The following is a 27,663-nucleotide window of genomic DNA, read 5'->3' as shown; positions in this document are numbered from 1 at the left end:
TGAGCATCGATCCACGCAATTGGGATCAATGACATGCATCAACCAAGTCAGTGAGCCTGACCACCCGATCCCGTTAGTTGCCTTTTACGACAACCATAGTCGCCTTTTACGGCAAGCATGGGTTGCTGAACACCTATTCTACCCCGGAATCTTCACGGGTCTAGTGACAGTTTCTCATGGTGAATATGGGCAATACATCTTAGTGTATACAGACAATATCTCATGGTGTATATGGGCAGTACATCTCAGTGTATATGGACAGTATCTCCTGGTGTATATGGGCGATACATCTTAGTGTATATATACAATATCTCCTGGTGTATATGGGCAGTACATCTCAGTGTATATGGACAGTAACTCCTGGTGTATATGGGCAGTACATCTCAGTGTATACGGACGGTATCTCCTGGTGTATATGGGCAGTACATCTCAGTGTATACAGACAGTATCTCCTGGTGTATATGGGCAGTACATCTCAGTGTATACGGACAATATCTCCTGGTGTATATGGGCAGTACATCTCAGTGTATACGGACAGTATCTCCTGGTGTATATGGGCAGTACATCTCAGTGTATACGGACGGTAACTCCTGGTGTATATGGGCAGTACATCTCAGTGTATATGGACAGTAACTCCTGGTGTATATGGGCAGTACATCTTAGTGTATACAGACAATATCTCCTGGTGTATATGGGCAGTACATCTCAGTGTATACGGACAGTATCTCCTGGTGTATATGGGCAGTACATCTCAGTGTATACGGACAGTATCTCCTGGTGTATATGGGCAGTACATCTCAGTGTATACGGACAGTATCTCCTGGTGTATATGGGCAGTACATCTCAGTGTATACGGAGGGTATCTCCTGGTGTATATGGGCAGTACATCTCAGTGTATACGGACAATATCTCCTGGTGTATATGGGCAGTACATCTCAGTGTATACGGACGGTATCTCGTGGTGTATATGGGCAGTACATCTCAGTGTATACGGACAGTATCTCCTGGTGTATATGGGCAGTACATCTCAGTGTATACAGACAGTATGTCATGGTGAATTATGGTCAGTACCTTGTGTATACAGTGAATATGTCAGTACCTTGTGTATACAGTGAATATGTCAATACCTTGTGTATACAGTGAATATGTCAGTACCTTGTGTATACAGTGAATATGTCAGTACCTTGTGTATACAGTGAATATGTCAGTACCTTGTGTATACAGTGAATATGTCAGTACCTTGTGTATACAGTGAATAAGTCAATACCTTGTGTATACAGTGAATATGTCATTACCTTGTGTATACAGTGAATACGTCAGTACCTTGTGTATACAGTGAATATGTCAGTACCTTGTGTATACAGTGAATATGTCAGTACCTTGTGTATACAGTGAATAAGTCAATACCTTGTGTATACAGTGAATATGTCATTACCTTGTGTATACAGTGAATATGTCATTACCTTGTGTATACAGTGAATATGTCAGTACCTTGTGTATACAGTGAATATGTCAGTACCTTGTGTATACAGTGAATATGTCAGTACCTTGTGTATACAGTGAATATGTCAGTACCTTGTGTATTTGTGTATACAGTGAATATGTCAGTACCTTGTGTATTTGTGTATACAGTGAATATGGTCAGTACCTTGTGTATTTGTGTATACAGTGAATATGGTCAGTACCTTGTGTATTTGTGTATACAGTGAATATGGTCGGTACCTAGTAGCTGATGCTGCATCTCTCTGCTGTATGCAGTCTGCAGTACGCTGGACGGTGAAGCTGCCAGTTAATAGTTGTAATTAGTGTTGACTTGTGCTATTGATCAGATAACATACAGATGGCCTAGATCTGTTGCAACTAGGGAAGACCGTTTTTCAGTGTGTTTACAAACAGGATAAACGAAAACAAGTTGGAATCTTACGAGGAATTCATGGGATATTAGGATTTTTACATGGATATTTATAGATTTCGGTAGATATTAATAAAAACAACTGTGTGAACTTTATGTTTCAAGAACAAACACTGGACAAAGAGAGTTGACCAGAATTTGTTCAGCCAGCTGTTTGGAATGCTGATTTGGTTGGCCATGAATGATTTCAATGTTTGCCACAGTAGGGAAGGTTGCAGAGACGGAGGTAGAGTAGAGTGACGTCATAGGAGCAACAGCTTTTTTGGCCTAAATTGATTTGTAATGAACCCGTAGTCACTGTGGTAATTTGAAACACTCTGAATTCAGCTGTATGTGAGGGATGTTGACGAGTAAGTGTGAGCACTCCCTCATTTCACCAGTAAGCATTTGAACACACGTGCATGTTGTGGAGTACTTGCCTCTGTGTCAGTCGCCAACATTAGGAATCGGCACGGTGGAATCAGCACTGACATACCCTGGCCTGGAAGCGCCCCTTGCTCCACCATTCCACTACTTTTAGTCTCTGAAATATTTTAAGATTTACGTTTTTCTTTTCATGTTTTGCGAAAGGATCCCAGAGATCTCTTCAACTGAAACTTCCTGAAGAATTGTTGACTTACTCAGGAAATTTCTGATCTATTTGTTTCAGTCTCTATCAGAGGCAGCAGTATTTATAACATGATTTGATTATTTGAAATACATGAAACAAGTTAGACTAACACTTAGTCAATGAAAACATGTCTTTGAAAATAATTTTAAAAAATTTCAAAAGAACCTTTCCTCTTCTGCTGTTTTCAGAATCAAGCAAACTAGACTTGGTTAGAATTGCCTGGGCTTTTAGTAAAAAAAATACCTAAAAAATATAAATTCCACAGTCATGGTGCAGGACTAGAAACAAGTATGTGTGAAATAATCGTTTTTGGTTGTTGTAAATGGAGATGAATTCAAATTCCAAAGTGCTGAATAGTATGGGGGCATTCTTCATGTTGTGTTTTGTTTTGTTTTGTTTTGTTTTGTTTTTGTAACATGAGTTCATCAGAGTTGGGATATATTTAGCTGCACTGAAAGCGACTGTATTGTACAAGAAACGGTCTGTGTTATCGCATGTGACAGTCTGAGAACCCATCGCCCTGTAAGACAACACGGAAACGAGATGCAACCAATGACCTCTGACTTTCAAATCGCTTTCCCATTTTATTGAAGAGCAGGAAATAGTTTTTATTGGATGACTATCAAGAGGAATAAAATTCAAAGATTGGGTTGGGAATCGTTTGGCAGCAGTAACCCTCCGAGGAGCCAGATTTGCTCAATTTACAAGCAGATAAAAGTGTTTGAGAAATAAATATAGATTTTCATGTTGTAAACATTTGTGAGGAGTTGGAGTGTCGGTAGAAGTGCAGTGAAAGGCAGGACGTAACTCTACATCTTGTTAAGGATCATCTTAATAAGGACACAGTGTGAGGGGGATGTGGTAAGGAGGTGCCCTGGTTCCAGGTTGGGAGGCCTTGGTTTCTGGCTTATCTGGGAGGGGCAGTCAAGTGATTAAATTAGGCAAGGCTAAGACACAGTTGTTGGTTGCACCCTGCAGTGTTAAAATTTTAATTCAATTTGTTTGATGAATGTCGACATGTATTGTGGGAGGCAGGACATGTTGGCTGGGTTCTCTCCACACCTTCAAGGAGCAGACAACCAGCTGCCAGTTCAGGTTGGGAGGGTTGCCGGGGTACTGATACAGACCATATGATGATTTATCCTTTGTCATTTCTAAAGCAAAGCTGGTTCCTGAAAACACCACAGCATGACCCCCTTAATGTTGGCCTGGGTAGGTCATACCTAATTGTTGGCCTGGGTAGGTCATACCTAATTGTTGGCCTGGGTAGGTCATATCTAATTGTTGGCCTCGGTAGGTCATATCTAATAGTTGGCCTGGTGAGGTCATACCTAATTGTTGGCCTGGGTAGGTCATACCTAATTGTTGGCCTGGGTTGGTCATACCTAGTTGTTGGCCTGGGTAGGTCATATCTAATTGTTGGCCTGGGTAGGTCATACCTAATTGTTGGCCTGGGTAGGTCATACCTAATTGTTGGCCTGGGTAGGTCATACCTAATTGTTGGCCTGGGTAGGTCATATCTAATTGTTGGCCTCGGTAGGTCATATCTAATTGTTGGCCTCGGTAGGTCATATCTAATTGTTGGCCTGGTGAGGTCATACCTAATTGCTGGCCTCGGTAGGTCATACCTAATTGTTGGCCTGGGTAGGTCATACCTAGTTGTTGGCCTGGGTAGGTCATATCTAATTGTTGGCCTGGGTAGGTCATATCTAATTGTTGGCCTCGGTAGGTCATATCTAATTGTTGGCCTGGGTAGGTCATACCTAATTGTTGGCCTGAGTAGGTCATACCTAATTGTTGGCCTGGGTAGGTCATACCTAGTTGTTGGCCTGGGTAGGTCATATCTAAACACAATCATCACCAGGTAGTGGACCATCAGGATTGTGTGGGAGAAAACCTCAGGATCACATAGTTGGAAAGAGAATGAGAATGTTGTTGTGTTATGATTGCTGGGGCTGCAGTGACTTATTGCCCAGACACAGGATATGACAAGAACTATGTGAAATACTGGGTGTAACAAGTCCAGTGCTAGTTCCAGAAATGTGGTCGTTAGTTTGATTGTGTTCAAGAATAGAAGCTTTAGGGTGTAGCAGACTGCTGTCTCTGGGTGTTATGGAATAGGCTGTACAGGGACCTCCATCATTCGTCTCTACTTGGGCCACCACATGTATCATCAGCTCATGGAAGTCAGGACAGAGTAGATCCCCCTTATCCCATGCTGTAGGCACCCCTCCCCAATATCCCATGAAATATCCGTTATCATTTCTAAAGTAAAACTTGGTTCCTGAAAACACCCATGGATGACCCAGCTAATGTTGACAATGCTCATTCTTTCAGTCACTGGCTTGTCTAGACTTGATTATTTACAGGCCATGGGCAACAATGCTCATTCTTTCAGCCACTGGCTGGTCTAGACTGGATTATTTACAGGCCATGGACAACAATGCTCATTCTTTCAGCCACTGGCTGGTCTAGACTTGATGATTTACAGGCCATGGACAACAATGCTCATTCTTTCAGCCACTGGCTGGTCTAGACTTGATGATTTACAGGCCATGGACAACAATGCTCATTCTTTCAGCCACTGGCTGGTCTAGACTTGATTATTTACAGGCCATGGACAACAATGCTCATTCTTTCAGCCACTGGCTGGTCTAGACTTGATTATTTACAGGCCATGGCCAACAATGCTCATTCTTTCAGTCACTGGCTGGTCGAGACTTGATTATTTACAGGCCATGGACAACAATGCTCATTCTTTCAGTCACTGGCTGGTCTAGACTTGATTATTTACAGGCCATGGACAACAATGCTCATTCTTTCAGCCACTGGCTGGTCTAGACTGGATTATTTACAGGCCATGGCCAACAATGCTCATTCTTTCAGTCACTGGCTGGTCTAGACTGGATTATTTACAGGCCATGGACAACAATGCTCATTCTTTCAGCCACTGGCTTGTCTAGACTTGATTATTTACAGGCCATGGACAATAATGCTCATTCTTTCAGCCACTGGCTGGTCTAGGCTGGATTATTTACATGCCATGGACAACAATGCTCATTCTTTCAGCCACTGGCTGGTCTAGACTTGATTATTTACAGGCCATGGACAACAATGCTCATTCTTTCAGCCACTGGCTGGTCTAGACTTGATTATTTACAGGCCATGGACAACAATGCTCATTCTTTCAGCCACTGGCTGGTCTAGACTTGATTATTTACAGGCCATGGCCAACAATGCTCATTCTTTCAGTCACTGGCTGGTCGAGACTTGATTATTTACAGGCCATGGACAACAATGCTCATTCTTTCAGTCACTGGCTGGTCTAGACTTGATTATTTACAGGCCATGGACAACAATGCTCATTCTTTCAGCCACTGGCTGGTCTAGACTGGATTATTTACAGGCCATGGCCAACAATGCTCATTCTTTCAGTCACTGGCTGGTCTAGACTGGATTATTTACAGGCCATGGACAACAATGCTCATTCTTTCAGCCACTGGCTTGTCTAGACTTGATTATTTACAGGCCATGGACAATAATGCTCATTCTTTCAGCCACTGGCTGGTCTAGGCTGGATTATTTACATGCCATGGACAACAATGCTCATTCTTTCAGCCACTGGCTGGTCTAGACTTGATTATTTACATGCCATGGACACCAATGCTCATTCTTTCAGCCACTGGCTGGTCTAGACTGGATTATTTAGAGGCCATGGACAACAATGCTCATTCTTTCAGCCACTGGCTGGTCTAGTTTACAGGCCATGGACAACAATGCTCATTCTTTCAGCCACTGGCTGGTCTAGACTTGATGATTTACATGCCATGGACAACAATGCTCATTCTTTCAGCCACTGGCTGGTCTAGACTTGATGATTTACAGGCCATGGACAACAATGCTCATTCTTTCAGCCACTGGCTGGTCTAGACTTGATTATTTACAGGCCATGGACAACAATGCTCATTCTTTCAGCCACTGGCTGGTCTAGACTTGATTATTTACAGGCCATGGCCAACAATGCTCATTCTTTCAGTCACTGGCTGGTCTAGACTGGATTATTTACAGGCCATGGACAACAATGCTCATTCTTTCAGCCACTGGCTGGTCTAGACTTGATTATTTACAGGCCATGGACAATAATGCTCATTCTTTCAGCCACTGGCTGGTCTAGGCTGGATTATTTACAGGCCATGGACAACAATGCTCATTCTTTCAGCCACTGGCTGGTCTAGACTTGATTATTTACAGGCCATGGACACCAATGCTCATTCTTTCAGCCACTGGCTGGCCTAGACTGGATTATTTACAGGCCATGGACAACAATGCTCATTCTTTCAGTCACTGGCTGGTCTAGACTTGATGATTTACAGGCCATGGACACCAATGCTCATTCTTTCAGCCACTGGCTGGTCTAGACTTGATTATTTACAGGCCATGGACAACAATGCTCATTCTTTCAGTCACTGGCTGGTCTAGACTTGATTATTTACAGGCCATGGCCAACAATGCTCATTCTTTCAGTCACTGGCTTGTCTAGACTTGATTATTTACAGGCCATGGACAACAATGCTCATTCTTTCAGCCACTGGCTGGTCTAGACTTGATTATTTACAGGCCATGGACAACAATGCTCATTCTTTCAGTCACTGGCTGGTCTAGACTTGATTATTTACAGGCCATGAACAACAATGCTCATTCTTTCAGCCACTGGCTTGTCTAGACTTGATTATTTACAGGCCATGGACAACAATGCTCATTCTTTCAGCCACTGGCTTGTCTAGACTGGATTATTTACAGGCCATGGACAACAATGCTCATTCTTTCAGCCACTGGCTGGTCTAGACTGGATGGTTTACAGGCCATGAACAACAATGCTCATTCTTTCAGTCACTGGCTGGTCTAGTTTACAGGCCATGGACAACAATGCTCATTCTTTCAGCCACTGGCTGGTCTAGACTTGATGATTTACAGGCCATTGACAACAATGCTCATTCTTTCAGCCACTGGCTGGTCTAGACTTGATTATTTACAGGCCATGGCCAACAATGCTCATTCTTTCAGCCACTGGCTGGTCTAGACTGGATTATTTACAGGCCATGGCCAACAATGCTCATTCTTTCAGTCACTGGCTGGTCTAGACTGGATTATTTACAGGCCATGGACAACAATGCTCATTCTTTCAGCCACTGGCTTGTCTAGACTTGATTATTTACAGGCCATGGACAATAATGCTCATTCTTTCAGCCACTGGCTGGTCTAGGCTGGATTATTTACATGCCATGGACAACAATGCTCATTCTTTCAGCCACTGGCTGGTCTAGACTTGATTATTTACAGGCCATGGACACCAATGCTCATTCTTTCAGCCACTGGCTGGTCTAGACTGGATTATTTAGAGGCCATGGACAACAATGCTCATTCTTTCAGTCACTGGCTGGTCTAGACTTGATTATTTACAGGCCATGGACAACAATGCTCATTCTTTCAGTCACTGGCTTGTCTAGACTTGATTATTTAGAGGCCATGGACAACAATGCTCATTCTTTCAGCCACTGGCTGGGCTAGACTTGATTATTTACAGGCCATGGACAACAATGCTCATTCTTTCAGTCACTGGCTTGTCTAGACTTGATTATTTACAGGCCATGGACAACAATGCTCATTCTTTCAGCCACTGGCTTGTCTAGACTTGATTATTTACAGGCCATGGACAACAATGCTCATTCTTTCAGCCACTGGCTGGTCTAGACTGGATTATTTACAGGCCATGGACAACAATGCTCATTCTTTCAGCCACTGGCTGGTCTAGACTGGATGATTTACAGGCCATGAACAACAATGCTCATTCTTTCAGTCACTGGCTGGTCTAGTTTACAGGCCATGGACAACAATGCTCATTCTTTCAGTCACTTGCTTGTCTAGACTGGATTATTTACAGGCCATGGACAACAATGCTCATTCTTTCAGTCACTGGCTGGTCTAGTTTACAGGCCATGAACAACAATGCTCATTCTTTCAGTCACTTGCTTGTCTAGACTGGATTATTTACAGGCCATGGACAACAATGCTCATTCTTTCAGTCACTGGCTGGTCTAGACTGGATGATTTACAGGCCATGAACAACAATGCTCCCTTCAGTCACTGGCTGGTCTAGACTGGATGATTTACAGGCCATGGAGCAACAATGCTCATTCTTTCAGTCACTGGCTTGTCTAGACTTGATTATTTACAGGCCATGGACAACAATGCTCATTCTTTCAGTCACTTGCTGGTCTAGACTGGATTATTTAGAGGCCATGGACAACAATGCTCATTCTTTCAGTCACTGGCTTGTCTAGACTGGATTATTTACAGGCCATGGACAACAATGCTCATTCTTTCAGTCACTTGCTGGTCTAGACTGGATGATTTACAGGCCATGAACAACAATGCTCATTCTTTCAGCCACTGGCTTGTCTAGACTTGATTATTTAGAGGCCATGGACAACAATGCTCATTCTTTCAGTCACTGGCTGGTCTTGTTTACAGGCCATGGACAACAATGCTCATTCTTTCAGTCACTGGCTGGTCTTGTTTACAGGCCATGGACAACAATGCTCATTCTTTCAGTCACTGGCTGGTCTAGACTTGATTATTTACAGGCCATGGACAACAATGCTCATTCTTTCAGCCACTGGCTGGTCTAGACTGGATTATTTACAGGCCATGGCCAACAATGCTCATTCTTTCAGTCACTGGCTGGTCTAGACTGGATTATTTACAGGCCATGGACAACAATGCTCATTCTTTCAGCCACTGGCTTGTCTAGACTTGATTATTTACAGGCCATGGACAATAATGCTCATTCTTTCAGCCACTGGCTGGTCTAGGCTGGATTATTTACATGCCATGGACAACAATGCTCATTCTTTCAGCCACTGGCTGGTCTAGACTTGATTATTTACAGGCCATGGACACCAATGCTCATTCTTTCAGCCACTGGCTGGTCTAGACTGGATTATTTAGAGGCCATGGACAACAATGCTCATTCTTTCAGCCACTGGCTGGTCTAGTTTACAGGCCATGGACAACAATGCTCATTCTTTCAGCCACTGGCTGGTCTAGACTTGATGATTTACAGGCCATGGACAACAATGCTCATTCTTTCAGCCACTGGCTGGTCTAGACTTGATGATTTACAGGCCATGGACAACAATGCTCATTCTTTCAGCCACTGGCTGGTCTAGACTTGATTATTTACAGGCCATGGACAACAATGCTCATTCTTTCAGCCACTGGCTGGTCTAGACTTGATTATTTACAGGCCATGGCCAACAATGCTCATTCTTTCAGTCACTGGCTGGTCTAGACTTGATTATTTACAGGCCATGGACAACAATGCTCATTCTTTCAGCCACTGGCTGGTCTAGACTTGATTATTTACAGGCCATGGACAATAATGCTCATTCTTTCAGCCACTGGCTGGTCTAGGCTGGATTATTTACAGGCCATGGACAACAATGCTCATTCTTTCAGCCACTGGCTGGTCTAGACTTGATTATTTACAGGCCATGGACACCAATGCTCATTCTTTCAGCCACTGGCTGGCCTAGACTGGATTATTTACAGGCCATGGACAACAATGCTCATTCTTTCAGTCACTGGCTGGTCTAGACTTGATGATTTACAGGCCATGGACACCAATGCTCATTCTTTCAGCCACTGGCTGGTCTAGACTTGATTATTTACAGGCCATGGACAACAATGCTCATTCTTTCAGTCACTGGCTGGTCTAGACTTGATTATTTACAGGCCATGGCCAACAATGCTCATTCTTTCAGTCACTGGCTTGTCTAGACTTGATTATTTACAGGCCATGGACAACAATGCTCATTCTTTCAGCCACTGGCTGGTCTAGACTTGATTATTTACAGGCCATGGACAACAATGCTCATTCTTTCAGTCACTGGCTGGTCTAGACTTGATTATTTACAGGCCATGAACAACAATGCTCATTCTTTCAGCCACTGGCTTGTCTAGACTTGATTATTTACAGGCCATGGACAACAATGCTCATTCTTTCAGCCACTGGCTTGTCTAGACTGGATTATTTACAGGCCATGGACAACAATGCTCATTCTTTCAGCCACTGGCTGGTCTAGACTGGATGGTTTACAGGCCATGAACAACAATGCTCATTCTTTCAGTCACTGGCTGGTCTAGTTTACAGGCCATGGACAACAATGCTCATTCTTTCAGCCACTGGCTGGTCTAGACTTGATGATTTACAGGCCATGGACAACAATGCTCATTCTTTCAGCCACTGGCTGGTCTAGACTTGATTATTTACAGGCCATGGACAACAATGCTCATTCTTTCAGCCACTGGCTGGTCTAGACTGGATTATTTACAGGCCATGGCCAACAATGCTCATTCTTTCAGTCACTGGCTGGTCTAGACTGGATTATTTACAGGCCATGGACAACAATGCTCATTCTTTCAGCCACTGGCTTGTCTAGACTTGATTATTTACAGGCCATGGACAATAATGCTCATTCTTTCAGCCACTGGCTGGTCTAGACTTGATTATTTACAGGCCATGGACAACAATGCTCATTCTTTCAGCCACTGGCTGGTCTAGACTTGATTATTTACAGGCCATGGACACCAATGCTCATTCTTTCAGCCACTGGCTGGTCTAGACTGGATTATTTAGAGGCCATGGACAACAATGCTCATTCTTTCAGTCACTGGCTGGTCTAGACTTGATTATTTACAGGCCATGGACAACAATGCTCATTCTTTCAGTCACTGGCTTGTCTAGACTTGATTATTTAGAGGCCATGGACAACAATGCTCATTCTTTCAGCCACTGGCTGGGCTAGACTTGATTATTTACAGGCCATGGACAACAATGCTCATTCTTTCAGTCACTGGCTTGTCTAGACTTGATTATTTACAGGCCATGGACAACAATGCTCATTCTTTCAGCCACTGGCTTGTCTAGACTTGATTATTAACAGGCCATGGACAACAATGCTCATTCTTTCAGCCACTGGCTGGTCTAGACTGGATTATTTACAGGCCATGGCCAACAATGCTCATTCTTTCAGCCACTGGCTGGTCTAGACTGGATGATTTACAGGCCATGAACAACAATGCTCATTCTTTCAGTCACTGGCTGGTCTAGTTTACAGGCCATGGACAACAATGCTCATTCTTTCAGTCACTTGCTTGTCTAGACTGGATTATTTACAGGCCATGGACAACAATGCTCATTCTTTCAGTCACTGGCTGGTCTAGTTTACAGGCCATGAACAACAATGCTCATTCTTTCAGTCACTTGCTTGTCTAGACTGGATTATTTACAGGCCATGGACAACAATGCTCATTCTTTCAGTCACTGGCTGGTCTAGACTGGATGATTTACAGGCCATGAACAACAATGCTCCCTTCAGTCACTGGCTGGTCTAGACTGGATGATTTACAGGCCATGGAGCAACAATGCTCATTCTTTCAGTCACTGGCTTGTCTAGACTTGATTATTTACAGGCCATGGACAACAATGCTCATTCTTTCAGTCACTTGCTGGTCTAGACTGGATTATTTAGAGGCCATGGACAACAATGCTCATTCTTTCAGTCACTGGCTTGTCTAGACTGGATTATTTACAGGCCATGGACAACAATGCTCATTCTTTCAGTCACTTGCTGGTCTAGACTGGATGATTTACAGGCCATGAACAACAATGCTCATTCTTTCAGCCACTGGCTTGTCTAGACTTGATTATTTAGAGGCCATGGACAACAATGCTCATTCTTTCAGTCACTGGCTGGTCTTGTTTACAGGCCATGGACAACAATGCTCATTCTTTCAGTCACTGGCTGGTCTTGTTTACAGGCCATGGACAACAATGCTCATTCTTTCAGTCACTGGCTGGTCTTGTTTACAGGCCATCATTGTGTGCATGAAATATTGACGGAGACATACAATAACATACAGTCAACTTGTGTTATCTACAGGCCAGTCACTGACTCTACTTGATTTCACACTGTTCCAAGGTATGTGCTTACGTAATACAAACCAAATGTAAATCAAATTCAATAGCCAGACTGTTTCCATGGAAACCAGGAATGAGTAATATGGTTCAATACCACCTGCTTTAACCACATAGAACAGGTGTGTATATATTCTGTACCTGCAGTAATTACCTGTATTAACGACTTGGTATCAGCTCTTAAAGTATTCAGAACATATCTTATGAATATTCATCTTCATGGGTTAGGGTTAGGCTCTGGTTAGTTGTACTTGTTGTTTAAGTAACCCAATCTTACAGTTGTTCAAGTTGACCACTCACTCACTCACTCACTCACTCACTCACTCACTCACTCACTCACTCACTCACTCACTCACTCACTCACTCACTCACTCACTCACTCACTCACTCACTCACTCACTAAAGCAACTTCAGAAACTTTTCAACGATGTAAAGATATTTCCTGAAATGATCATTAACTGCAGTGGTGGTTTGTTTTCCAAATGTAATGATTGATGGAACAATCAATACACTGCATTTGTGCACGGTCTGTCTGGACCATTGATAGGTATAATAGACGTAATACAAATGATAGCTATGATTAGAGATATGTTTACTAAAGGCAGCAAATCTATATTGTGAGATCGAAGTAAGGGGTACCCGGCACATATTACAGTGCTTTTGAATAGTGGTTTTGATAATCACAATACTATTCAATAGTGTTTTTAACCACCCCAATGCTGTTTAATAGTGTTTTTACCTTCACAATACTACTGCCATGGGTGAAATGCCCGAATAGTTGCCCCAAGCATTTGATGTGTCTGGTGAAAAGAGGACATGATGACTCATGTGTACCATGATGCTGATGTGGGGAGTGACAATTTGTGATGACGGTGATGTTGTGATGATGATGATGATGATGATGGGGATGATGATGATGATGATGATGATGATGGGGATGATGATGATGATGGGGATGATGATGATGGGGATGATGATGATGGGGATGATGATGATGATGATGATGATGGGGATGATGATGATGATGATGATGATGATGGGGATGATGATGATGATGGGGATGATGATGATGGGGATGATGATGATGATGATGATGATGATGATGATGGGGATGATGATGATGATGATGGGGATGATGATGATGATGGGGATGATGATGATGGGGATGATGATGATGGGGATGATGATGATGATGATGATGATGGGGATGATGATGATGATGATGATGATGATGGGGATGATGATGATGATGGGGATGATGATGATGGGGATGATGATGATGATGATGATGATGATGATGATGGGGATGATGATGATGATGATGGGGATGATGATGATGATGGGGATGATGATGATGATGATGGGGATGATGATGATGATGATGGGGATGATGATGGGGATGATGATGATGATGGGGATGATGATGATGATGATGGGGATGATGATGGGGATGATGATGATGATGGGGATGATGATGGGGATGATGATGATGATGATGATGATGATGATGATGGGGATGATGATGGGGATGATGATGGGGATGATGATGATGGGGATGATGATGGGGATGATGATGATGATGGGGATGGGGATGATGATGACGATGGGGATGATGGGGATGATGATGATAATGGGGATGATGATGGGGATGATGATGATGATGGGGATGATGATGATGATGGGGATGATGATGATAATGATGATGGGGATGGGGATGGGGATGATGATGACGATGGGGATGATGGGGATGATGATGATGATGATGATGGGGATGATGATGGGGATGATGATGATGATGGGGATGATGATGGGGATGATGATGGGGATGATGATGATGATGGGGATGATGATGATGATGATGATGATGATGATGGGGATGATGATGATGGGGATGATGGGGATGATGATGGGGATGATGGGGATGATGATGGGGATGATGGGGATGATGATGGGGATGATGATGATGATGATGATGATGATGATGGGGATGATGATGATGGGGATGATGATGGGGATGATGATGATGATGGGGATGATGATGATGATGGGGATGATGATGATGGGGATGATGATGATGGGGATGATGATGATGATGGGGATGATGATGATGATGGGGATGATGATGATGGGGATGATGATGATGGGGATGATGATGATGATGGGGATGATGATGATGATGATGATGGGGATGATGATGATGATGATGATGGGGATGATGATGATGATGGGGATGATGATGATAATGATGATGATGATGATGATGGGGATGGGGATGGGGATGATGATGACGATGGGGATGATGATGATAATGATGATGGTGATGGTGATGATGATGGGGATGATGATGATGGGGATGGTGATGATGATGCTGATGGGGATGATGATGATAATGATGATAATGATGATGGTGATGGTGATGATGATGGGGATGATGATGATGACGATGGGGATGATGGGGATGATGTGGTTGTGTTGGTTGAGTGTACCATGATGCTGATGTGGGGAGTGACAATTTGTGATGACGGTGGTGGTGATGATGATGATGATGGTGATGAAGTGAATTGTGATGGTGATTAAGCAGTTCTTGGCCTATTGTGTGGTCGAATGCTGTGTCAGTGATTGCATTGAGTCTCACTGGTTAAGTGTATTTGTAGATTTAAGTCTTGGTGTTAAGTGGAGACGGTCCTTCTCAGACATGCACCGGGGTGATGAGTGTTGTTTAATAGGGACACATAGGGACACATGACACCTGTATCGTTTACAGGTAAGGTCAGAAGTCGATGTTTGAAGACGAAGGATGAGGTCATTTATCACCCGCTGGTGGTGAAGAAGGTCATGTCTTGATGAGACGGCTCCAGGCTTTGCTTGACCTTTCCTTCGTCACTGAAAATGCACTGTTGACGAGGATGGGGATATTGTCAGTTATTAAGAGGATGCCTGGCATACTGTCATGTTCCTTCTGCTGGATGTAATGCCTCGATGATTGTCGTGTTCTTCAGTAATACATAACAAGTCACTACGTCTTGATACACGTCTCCATGTAATACATAACAAGTCACTACGTCTTCAGTGTGTTAATGTGAGGCCAGTCACTGTAGTGCGACCACATGTTTGTATGATAGAGCATATCCTGACTGCGGGATGTGATGTGCTAATGACACTAGTGCAGTCTTGATGTTACACCTTTACAGTTGAATGTATACTAAAACAGTCACTGACAGACACAAAATGACACCATATGATACAGTATGACAGAACGATGGGAGGAATATTCACTGACAGACATTATGACACAATATGACACAATATGACTTAGAACAGTGGGAGGAATATTCACTGACAAAGACAAAATGACACAATATGACACAGTATGACAGAACGATGGGAGGAATATTCACTGACAAAGACAAAATGACACAATATGACATAGAACAATGGGAGGAACATTCACTGACAGACACAAAATGACACAATATGACACACAGACACAATGGTAGGAACATGTGACTACTGTGAACATCATGTCACAGGAACAGAAGTCAGTAGCTGTAAACGCCTCCATCCCCCTCTCCACCCCCCCCCTGTGTGTGTCACTGCCTGGTGGTGACAGGACTATCTCTGTCCACCATCTATATGGGGTGGTCGTCAGCTTGTGTTGGAATGTAAAACCTTCGAAGCATTCTAGAATACTTTAATTTTCCACCTGAACAAATTTACGACATTCATGCATTGATTGAAAGATAAATAAGTTGGGAGGAAAACCTCTGAATATGGAGGGTGAGAGTGTAAGAAGGAACCGACGGACATAACAAGTCACTACGTCTCGATACACGTCTCCCTATAATACATAACAGTAGGGAGTAGGGCCTTATTCCTTTGTTTTCGGGAGATTAGTTTAATAAACTGGAGAAGCCTGTGAGTAAATGATGGTCATTCAATGTGTTCATAGTTTATTTAATTCAATAATGGCGGCAATGTTTGATGTTGAATTGAAGCAAATTGGTGAGAAGCCATTTTCCCAGGCGTTCATAATTCTATATACACCGATACACAAAATGGCGTCTCGTGGGTGATGGCAACATAATGATCATTATGAGGTTAACAAAGACAACAGAAACAGCTTCCCACATTAGGGGAGTGGATATATACCTGTTATGTTAAATCTTTATTAGAAATTATAATGACTTTGTTAATATAATTACAACATTTTTGCTGTTATATTATTGAATATCTGCAAGTACCGGTACAGTCTTGCAGTCCGACTTCGCGGTGTGTCGTTGCCTTTCACTGGCTTATCTACGGGTCATATCATATTCTTTCATATTTCAATGGTCAAGTTAATACCTCGGCTTATCTACGGGGTCGACTTATCTGCGGCCATACACGGTATTCATTTATGTAACGTAACTGTTACAGATACACACATTGCTCAATATTGCTAGTTATGTGTTCTCATCGAGAGGCTGTGCTAGATCGTGATAAGAAGGTCGTGATGTGACAACTCGTGAATACTGAAGGAGGTCATATATGACCATGCCGTGACGAGCAACACGACATTGACCACGCCGTGACAAGCAACATGACATTGACCACGCCATGACGAGCAACACGACATTGACCACGCCATGACGAGCAACACGACATTGACCACGCCATGACGAGCAACACGACATTGACCACGCCATGACAAGCAACACGACATTGACCACGCCATGACAAGCAACATGACATTGACCACGCCATGACAAGCAACATGACATTGACCACGCCATGACGAGCAACACGACATTGACCACGCCATGACGAGCAACACGACATTGACCACGCCATGACAAGCAACACGACATTGACCACGCCATGACGAGCAACATGACATTGACCACGCCATGACAAGCAACACGACATTGACCATGCCATGACAAGCAACATGACATTGACCACGCCATGACAAGCAACATGACATTGACCACGCCATGACGAGCAACACGACATTGACCACGCCATGACGAGCAACACGACATTGACCACGCCATGACAAGCAACACGACATTGACCACGCCATGACAAGCAACATGACATTGACCACGCCATGACGAGCAACATGACATTGACCACGCCATGACGAGCAACACGACATTGACCACGCCATGACAAGCAACACGACATTGACCACGCCATGACAAGCAACATGACATTGACCACGCCATGACAAGCAACATGACATTGACCACGCCATGACGAGCAACACGACATTGACCATGCCGTGACACGACATTGACCACGCCGTGACAAGCAACATGACATTGACCACGCCGTGACAAGCAACATGACATTGACCACGCCGTGACAAGCAACATGACATTGACCACGCCGTGACACAACATTGACCACGCTGTGACAAGCAACATGACATTGACCACGCCGTGACAAGCAACATGACATTGACCACGCCATGACAAGCAACATGACATTGACCACGCCATGACGAGCAACACGACATTGACCATGCCGTGACACGACATTGACCACGCCGTGACAAGCAACATGACATTGACCACGCCGTGACAAGCAACATGACATTGACCACGCCGTGACAAGCAACATGACATTGACCACGCCGTGACACAACATTGACCACGCTGTGACAAGCAACATGACATTGACCACGCCGTGACAAGCAACATGACATTGACCACGCCGTGACAAGCAACATGACATTGACCACGCCGTGACAAGCAACATGACATTGACCACGCCGTGACAAGCAACATGACATTGACCACGCCGTGACAAGCAACATGACATTGACCACGCCGTGACACAACATTGACCACGCTGTGACAAGCAACATGACATTGACCACGCCGTGACAAGCAACATGACATTGACCACGCCGTGACAAGCAACATGACATTGACCACGCCGTGACAAGCAACATGACATTGACCACGCCGTAACGAGCAACACGACATTGACCACGCCGTGACAAGCAACACGACATTGACCACGCCGTGACGAGCAACACGCCATTGACCACGCCGTGACGAGCAACACGACATTGACCACGCCGTAACGAGCAACACGACATTGACCACGCCGTGACGAGCAACACGACATTGACCACGCCGTGACAAGCAACACGACATTGACCACGCCGTGACAAGCAACGCGACATTGACCACGCCGTGACAAGCAACACGACATTGTGTACATGTTGTAAACTGGAGTCAGTTAGACAGAGCCATGGAGGACAGGTGACTCGATGTCTCATGGATATACATAATCTTACCTTTATGTGCTAATACTGTACCGACATCAGTACTCTATCCTACAGTGTTTACTTAATGAAAGGGCAGCAAGTGGCCCTGAAATGTTGCACAAACAATAAAGAAGATGTTATCCATAAATAATTCATGTCTTCATACTCTATGCTACTTATAGTATAGATTAATATCACGTTTAATGCTCGGCAGTACACAAAACTTAAGTGTGTCAACAGCGGAGTGGTAATACACTCCATGTGATCAAATGGCAGTATCTCATTGGGCACCAGCCAGGACAGCTTTTGACCTTTTGTATCTAGCAACAGAAAATAGTATTTTGAATTCATGGTCTAATAATAATAATAAGTGCATTTATGATGCACAAGATTCCATTCACCAAGAGGATGCTCATAGCACTACACTATTATTACCCCGGTCAATGGATCAGCAGGCACTCGATTTTCATTCTCATCTCCCTGGGGAGTATACAACCCATGCTGCCTAAGTATATTTGTTCTCCTTCTACTCCTATCATGGGTGTGATACTTATCAATCTCATAGTTTCAGTCTCTTCATCTGTTGTTATTAACTGTGGTTGGATAGCCCAGTGGATCTGTGTCCACTCAATCTGAATACAGTTGGAGTTTGACTCCTGACATGATACCTATATTGATGGTTGACCCTGTCTGCTTTGTCAAATGTTCACAGTAAACAGTGTGTAATGAACTAACTCGTCTCTGGGGATGATTGGGTGTCTGCTGCCACCTGGTGTCCTGTGAAGCCATGTATTGCTACAGCCGTAACTACAGCCGTTACTACAGCCGTAACTACAGCCGTAACTCCCGACACTAGATGGTTCTGCACCTGTGAAGACCCGGGTTAGAATTGGTCTTCAGCAACCCATGCTTGCCATAAGTGGCCACTAACGGGATCGTGTGGTCAGGCTTGCTGACTTGGTTGATGCATGTCATCATATCCCAATTGCGTAGGTTGATGCTCATGATGTCAATCACTGGATTGTCTAGTCCAGACTCGATTATTTACAGATTGCCATCATATAGGTAGAATATTACTGAGTGCATTAAACAAACAAACAAACTGACAGATGGTTCTGTTGTTCCAGGGATTGTTGAAGCTGTCGAGTCAACTGCTCAAGAGGGAATTCCCGTCACAGCCTGACATCATCAGTGAAGATGGACTGGAACACAAGTAAGTTGTCTCCCTTTGTCGCAGATGGCGGTTTCACCAGCACAGTGTTGCTCCTTGTTTTAACTACTAATGCCTGTACTGAGAACCTTTCACATTAACTTCCTCTCATGCTGTAAACAAAAAATCACTGAAAGTCATTCAAGAATGTGCTTTGTAAATTAACAAAAACATGTATCATTGAAAGAAAATCCAAGTATATATATATTTTTGTTATAAGAAAAGTCAATTTTGTTTGTTTGAATTGAGGATTAATATGCAAAATAACCTTTGTAACTGTATTTCTGTTTTTGTGATGTGACATGTGAGATAACATTAACGTTTGAGGCTGTGTTCCCTTAATGCTCTCAGCTACTCGGACGGAAGGTAGGTGTCCTCATCGTTGCCGATCATCTTGTCACTAGCTCGTTCTGGTCAAGCACCTGCTGGCCATGTTGGCCACACCACTGTTTCACACCACTGCTTTTTATCCTGAGTTTTCCGTTTGTTCAGAAATTAAACACGAATCAGGAAATGATCTCGTAACTTCATTTGCTTCCAGTCTCTTTTGCCTCTGAGTCATTGATGTATTAGTTCGTTTATGTGCTGGCTAAATGTTGTTTTTTTGTTTGGCATGTTTTTCTCTCTATTCCATTTTTAAAAATACCCACCGAGAATGGTAGGTGAAGTGCATCATGTTGTTTCCGGGGCACACCTGCCATAACATCAGTAAACATCTTGAAAACATCTTGAAAACAATGTGTTCCTATGTATAGTAGTCAGTAGAAGAAGTCAAGTCGATGTCCCTTCCTTGATAATGAGAACGGATGACGTACGCCACAGTAGGACACTGGAAGTATGACGAGCAGTGTGTACCAGATTTCACATAATTGGTGCGCCACCTGATAACAGGTGAAAAGCACAACCCATAAGTTAGAGAAGCACAAAACAATGTAAGCTATCCTGTTTTTGTTCATCTACCTGACATTTTGGAATCAAAGATATATTGATGCATACAAGGATGACAGCTCTTCTTTTTCCCAGTAGTATGATATGAGAGGCTGAGTTGGTTATGTGACAGGACAATGCATACTGGTTAAAGACCTGCAAGATGCTGACTCGCGGAACTATCGACAAACTGATGCGGTCTCTGAGATGAAGCACCTGCCAGGGGGAATTGATTTCATGTTAAGCCTGGGATAAAGTACATGTCGGCAACCACCATTACTGGAACAGGCAAGAACAAGAATAAGAACAAGCAGAACATTGGCTGTCATGGAACAGATACAGGCAGGATATATAGAGATTGTTGTACAAGCATGTGTAGCATAACAATTATGCGATACGAGTGTCAGAATTCTTGTATTTCCGAGTGAGAGCAAGGGTAATACATGCATTCTTACACAAGTTTTGTAAAATCAGTGTGACACAAATGCTATTATGATAATTTCCTAAATTGCCCATTATAAATGCACTGATCACAATCACTGTCTTAGGAAAACCACAACTATTGAACTACCTAAAGAATCTTCATTTATTGAGTCATTTGTAGTCACCCTCGACTGTAGTGTGACTTCATTCCCACCCTACGTCACAAAAAGATTCGGATGACCTAAACAATGAACTGGTGAGCATGAAGTGATATTTGCATGAGTAAACGTACGATTTTTATGAACTCAGTTATTTCTAACGCTGTGGGTAAGACATGTGAAATATTCAACCAGCAGATGGGATATCAGATCTATATAACCAGCAGATGGAGGTGGGATATCAGATCTATATAACCTGCAGATGGAGGTGGGATATCAGATCTATATAACCTGCAGATGGAGGTGGGATATCAGATCTATATAACCTGCAGATGGAGATGGGATATCAGATCTATACAACCCGCAGATGGAGGTGGGATATCAGATCTATATAACCAGCAGATGGAGATGGGATATCAGATCTATATAACCAGCAGATGGAGGTGGGATATCAGATCTATATAACCTGCAGATGGAGATGGGATATCAGATCTATATAACCTGCAGATGGAGATGGGATATCAGATCTATATAACCTGCAGATGGAGATGGGATATCAGATCTATATAACCAGCAGATGAAGATGGGATATCAGATCTATATAACCTGCAGATGGAGATGGGATATCAGATCTATATAACCTGCAGATGGAGGTGGGATATCAGATCTATATAACCAGCAGATGGAGGTGGGATATCAGATCTATATAACCTGCAGATGGAGATGGGATATCAGATCTATATAACCTGCAGATGGAGATGGGATATCAGATCTATATAACCTGCAGATGGAGATGGGATATCAGATCTATATAACCTGCAGATGGAGATGGGATATCAGATCTATATAACCTGCAGACAGAGACGGGATATCAGACGTATATATCAGCAGATAGACAATGGATGATGTACATCTAGGAGATGTATTGGAGGATGAAAAGTTCCATTAATGCTGCTCCCGACATCGTTACGTACCCCGATAATGTCGGATGTTGTTGACTGGTTGCCTGGCCTATGACTCAGTTAAATCGAGGGTTCTGTGATACAGCTGGAATACTGATCAGACATTAAACAACATTCACTCACTGCTCTGACTCAGGCCTGTCAGCAGGAGATGTGGTATCAAGGGAGCTGCTGAACATCCATACCTTCCGTGTCAAACATGCCCCGTGGGGTTGTCACCGCCATGGTCATATTCCACAATAGCCTTCATCCCAAACAGCAAGTCTCTGACGATTAGTGGCCGTCTTTTTCTGAAGAGAATTCTGAAAATAAACGGACTCCCATCATCCTACAGTGTGTTCTTGATGTTTGTGTCCTGTGACGGAACTTGCAGACAGGAGTTCAGCTTATCAGACCCCACTATCAATAGTTAAAATTTCATTTAAATCCAAAAAGGTTCTGGATTGATTACTAGTCCTTTGATGCCTCAGAGCTTAGACTGGAAAAACAAAAAACATTCAGGTCTTATTAAGATTTTATTAACTGCTGGTGAGCCTTCTCTCTGTGTTAGAAAATTCAAACCATCATTTTAAATATTGATGAAATTACTAAAAAATAAACCGCATGAATTTAATTAGATTAATATATGTCAGGCGATGTAATAGTTTGAGGACGAGCTAAATGGGACGTGGCATGTTAGGGATTGCACAGGGAAATTGAGTTTTCATGAACACAAACTTCATTGTGTGTAGGGTGGTGATGCATGTTGAGGACAGTGGCTAAAGACAACTTTCCCCAAAGCATCCCTTGGTTTTCATGATGCAGTGTGTGGTGACAGGGCTTGTATTTCCTGTGGGGAAGGATCTGATGGTTTATCATGTATCTGTGCATGTCCTGAATGGTTGTGTGGAAAGTGCTTTTAGGAACAGCCAAAAGATACATCAAATTTGTGACTGAATTAATGTGTCATCCTTCAGTGTGGGGTTGATACACATAGTGTCAACCACTTCCTGGTCTGATCATTGTTCACTCACTCACTCACTCACTCACATGCAGCCAGACCCGTGAAGATCCGGGGTAGAATAGGTCTTCAGCAACCCATGCTTGCCATAAAAGTGATTATGCTTGTCGTAAAAGGCGACTAAAGGGATTGGGTGGTCAGGCTCGCTGACTTGGTTGATGCATGTCATCGATCCCAATTGCGTGGATCGATGCTCATGATGTCAATCACTGGATTGTCTGGTCCAGACTCGATTATTTACAGACGGCCGTCATATAGCTGTAATATTGCTGAGTGCAGCGTAAACAACCAACCAACCAGCAGCCAGACAATCACACCATGTCTGCAAACATCTGTGGATGACTAATGGTTTTATGCCTGGACCTCTAAATTTGTTTTTCTTGTGTGGTTCTCTGAGAGTAGTTGTAGGAAAGTAGCAACTATCAATTGCAATAACATTTGCCATGCACAGTTTCGATTTTTGCTCTATTTTTTTTATGTAATGTTCACCTTCCATTGATCTAGTAAACCGTTTTTCTTATGCAGTTGTTAGAAAAGAGTTGATGGAATATAGTATCTGTCAATTGCAATAACATCCTGCTTTGCACAATTTCTATTTTTGCTCCATTTTTTAAATAGTTTCTACTTTTTCAATCAGTTGTCATGATCCTTGTCAGTTTTCGAGGGAGTAATAGGGTCTTTGTTTCCATGATATGAGGCCAAAAAGCATTTACAAGCCACCATCATATTGCTGGGATATTGATAAGTACAAGAAAATACTGGCCATGAAGCTACAAAAACCTTTTTGCTCTGTGAAATGAAACCCATGTGGTGGTTTCGTGGGGACTGCCATCTTGTGGCCTCAAATCTCCAGCAGTTTTTGTTTTTGATCTGGAAAGTATATGTTTTGGATGTAAGTAGTTAATGAAAAGATTCATTTATAGGTTTGGGTTTTATGGTTTGTAGCCAATGAATGTTGTAGAATAATTCAATTAATTCTACAGTGCATGTTGGTCATCTGCCTGTAGAATTCTGGTGTAGTAAAATATATACTACTCAAAAGAAGTTAAGGATCACCTGATTCTTTCATATTACTATAGCTAATCTCTCATGTCATGACAGATTAACTTTACCATTATGAAAGAATCGGGTGATCCTTAACTTCTTTTGAGTAGTATAGGGGCTCCTCTATCCCTCTACCCAATGTATCAGAAGCCACACCCACTGCACCAGCCAGAGAGTTTCCAGTGAGTGAAAAACACTTCAACCACTAGACTACCCAACCCCACTTAGTTAATAGTAGCCCCTCCCGTTACGACCACCATGTACATGTATGCTATCACAATCCACTACGGCTGTGTTACTGCAGCCGTTACAGTGGTGTTGATCCAGGATGTATTGATGCTGTTGGGTACCACTCGATATGTAGATAACCCTGGCAATGTTAGCTTGACACTGGGACTGCAAGCAAACAAAATCATTCGGGGGCCATCATAATTGTGATTAATCATAATGAATGAATAAGTTTGTTTATCTTGTGTTATATCTGGAAGCAGTGGTGATATATTTTCACAGTTGTCAGCAAAGCCTCATCACAAAGTTCAGACAGGTCGGAGTACATTCCCTGATGCATGTACTCCATGTTTGAAGCTTTCAGATGATTCTCAGAGATGTATATTTGTTTGGTTTTGAAAAAAGTTATTGAATGTCCTGTTCGGTCGATATCTTTTTATTGCTGCATCCACTTGATTAGAAATATCGATGGACAGTTAGATAAATAAGCAAATTAATGCTGGCCGAGTGCCCCCGCTGTGACCGAGGGTGTTCTCGGTGAGAGGCAGGTTGTCAATAGTGTCGCAGGACGTGATGAAATCAGTCACTGGCGTCTATAGACCCATCAAGCTGTGTGTTCAGCCCCACAGCTGATCCAATTGGTGTGCACTGCTTGTATTGCCTTCATAAATACCATGGAAACCCATGTCATCCCGCACAATCCAGCAACAGCATCTCAAGAAATTCATCACATCTTGTACTGAAGCCGTAGAGGTGTAGTCGATCATGTTAGCTGCCACATTAGTGGGTATAGGGAAGCCTTTGTCTCCAGTTGAATGGGTTTTATCTACTGGACATTAATTTTGTATCTGTGATTGTACAAATGGAATTGTCTGTGTTTCTATGTTAAGAAAGCTTTTATCTTAAGGTCGGAGGAGGTATATTTGTCTACGTTGTCTACTCAAGAAAACTGTTAGATTCTTAACTGCCTGGGTGTAATGTGAGCAGTGCTGGTAGTGCAGAATCTGCTCAATAACTTTCCTCAGACAAGGTAGAAATATCAATGTTCTGTACCGAACACTCCTCATTTAAATATGATGGTGGTGTGGCTGAGTGGTTAAAGCGTTCCTTATGCTGGGCTCCCTGGTTTGACTCCCCACATGAAATATGTGAAGCCCTCCTGATATTGCCTGAATTTTCCAAAAAGCAGCATGGATGGATGGATGGATGGATGGATGGATGGCTGGCTGGCTGGCTGGATGGATGGATGAGTGGGTGGGTGGATAGGTGGGTGGTTGGCAGGATGGATGGATAGGTGAGTGAGTGGGTGGGTGGATGGATGGATAGGTGAGTGAGTGGGTGGATGGATGGATGGATAGGTGAGTGAGTGGGTGGGTGGATGGATGGATAGGTGAGTGAGTGGGTGGATGGATGGATGGATAGGTGAGTGAGTGGGTGGGTGGATGGATGGATAGGTGGGTGGTTGGCTGGATGGATGGATCTATGGATGGATGGATGGGTGGGTGGGTGGATAGGTGGGTGGTTGGCAGGATGGATGGATGATGGATGGATGGATGAGTGGGTGGGTGAGTGGATGGATTGGTGGGTGGGTGGATGGATGGATCTATGGGTGGTTGGCTGGATGGATGGATCTAGGGATGGATGGATGGATGAGTGAGTGGGTGGATGGATGGATGGATGAGTGAGTGGGTGGATGGATGGATGGGTGGATGAGTGAGTGGGTGGATGGATAGATGGGTGAGTGAGTGGTTGGATGGATGGATAGGTGGATGATGGATGGATGGGTTGGTGGGTGAGTTATAGATGGGTGGTTGGCTGGATGGATTGATCTATGGATAGATGGATGGATGGGTGGGTGGGTTGGTGGGTGGGTGGCTGGCTGGCTGGATCGGTGGATGGATATGTGGGTGGGTGGATGGATGGATGGGTGGATGTGTATCATGCATTATGTAAACACTTTATGTTCAGTTTGGTGTCATAAGATATGTTTGGTTTTGAAACCATTGTATACATCAGTATTTTTGTGTATATACACTCGTATATGTCGTCCAGCAGAACTTGGCATTATAACCAGGGAGGTGAAAACCCGACCTTACTGACATGATATCTGAAGATTAAATAAGAACCACGGCACATTCTACATCAGATACTTGCCAATCCACGGGTCAAAGTGGACAAATATAAGTTTAATAAGTAGAAGTCTTTGACATTAATCTGCCTTGAACCAGCTGATAATTGTGTGAGTGTGTCAGTCAAGTTTGAGCACTACTCGAAAGGCCTCGCTCCTCATCACCTCCATGTTGTAGTGTTTGCGTGGAGACATTGATGGTGTGAGTCTTCACATCAACTCTATGTGGGGATTAGCTGTGAAAACATCTGAGATCAATGCAATTAGTTTACATATTTAGAAGGTGGAGTTATCTCAATTGCCAATTTGTTGTCAAAATGAAAAAAAAATGACATTATAACCAGGAAATTGGAACATTTGGTCTGAAAAACATTGGCATTGGCATTATAACCAGGGAATCTTACCCTGAGGAAATAGGCTCTGAGTAAAACATGGCACTATAACACGGGGCATTATAACCAGGGACATTATGACCAGGGGCATTATGACTAGGGGCACTATAACCAAGGGCACTATAACCAGGGGCATTATGACCAGGGGCACTATAACCAAGGGCACTATAACCAGGGGCATTATGACCAGGGGCACTATAACCAGGGGCACTATGACCAGGGGCATTATATTCAGGGGCACTATAACCAGGGGCACTATAACCAGGGGCACTATAACCGGGGCACTATAACCAAGGGCACTATAACCAGGGACATTATAACCAGGGGCACTATAACCGGGGCACTATAACCAGGGGCACTATAACCAGGGG

General features: G+C 43.3%; 1 protein-coding gene across 8 annotated transcripts in view; it reads left to right on the top strand.

Annotated features, from left to right (window-relative positions):
- LOC124134449 (F-BAR and double SH3 domains protein 2-like) overlaps nucleotides 1-27,663 on the top strand; it is a 133,465-nt gene that overhangs the window by 64,317 nt on the left and 41,485 nt on the right. For 7 of the 8 annotated variants that reach the window (XR_007217967.1, XM_048381072.1, XM_048381074.1 and 4 more), the window contains exons 4-5: nucleotides 19,948-20,033; nucleotides 20,382-20,396. Coding sequence is in view for 7 of the 8 variants with exons in the window: in XM_048381072.1 (XP_048237029.1) it covers nucleotides 19,948-20,033; nucleotides 20,382-20,396 (101 nt within the window). In the remaining variant the exon portion in view is untranslated. The remainder of the gene's footprint in view (nucleotides 1-19,947; nucleotides 20,034-20,381; nucleotides 20,397-27,663) is intronic. The other variant, XM_048381073.1, reaches the window with a different exon arrangement.

Source organism: Haliotis rufescens, unplaced genomic scaffold (genome assembly GCF_023055435.1).
Source record: "Haliotis rufescens isolate VD_foot unplaced genomic scaffold, xgHalRufe1.0.p SCAF_35, whole genome shotgun sequence".
In the NCBI taxonomy this organism is placed as follows: domain Eukaryota; kingdom Metazoa; phylum Mollusca; class Gastropoda; order Lepetellida; family Haliotidae; genus Haliotis; species Haliotis rufescens.
This window is presented reverse-complemented; position numbering and strand designations above follow the sequence as displayed.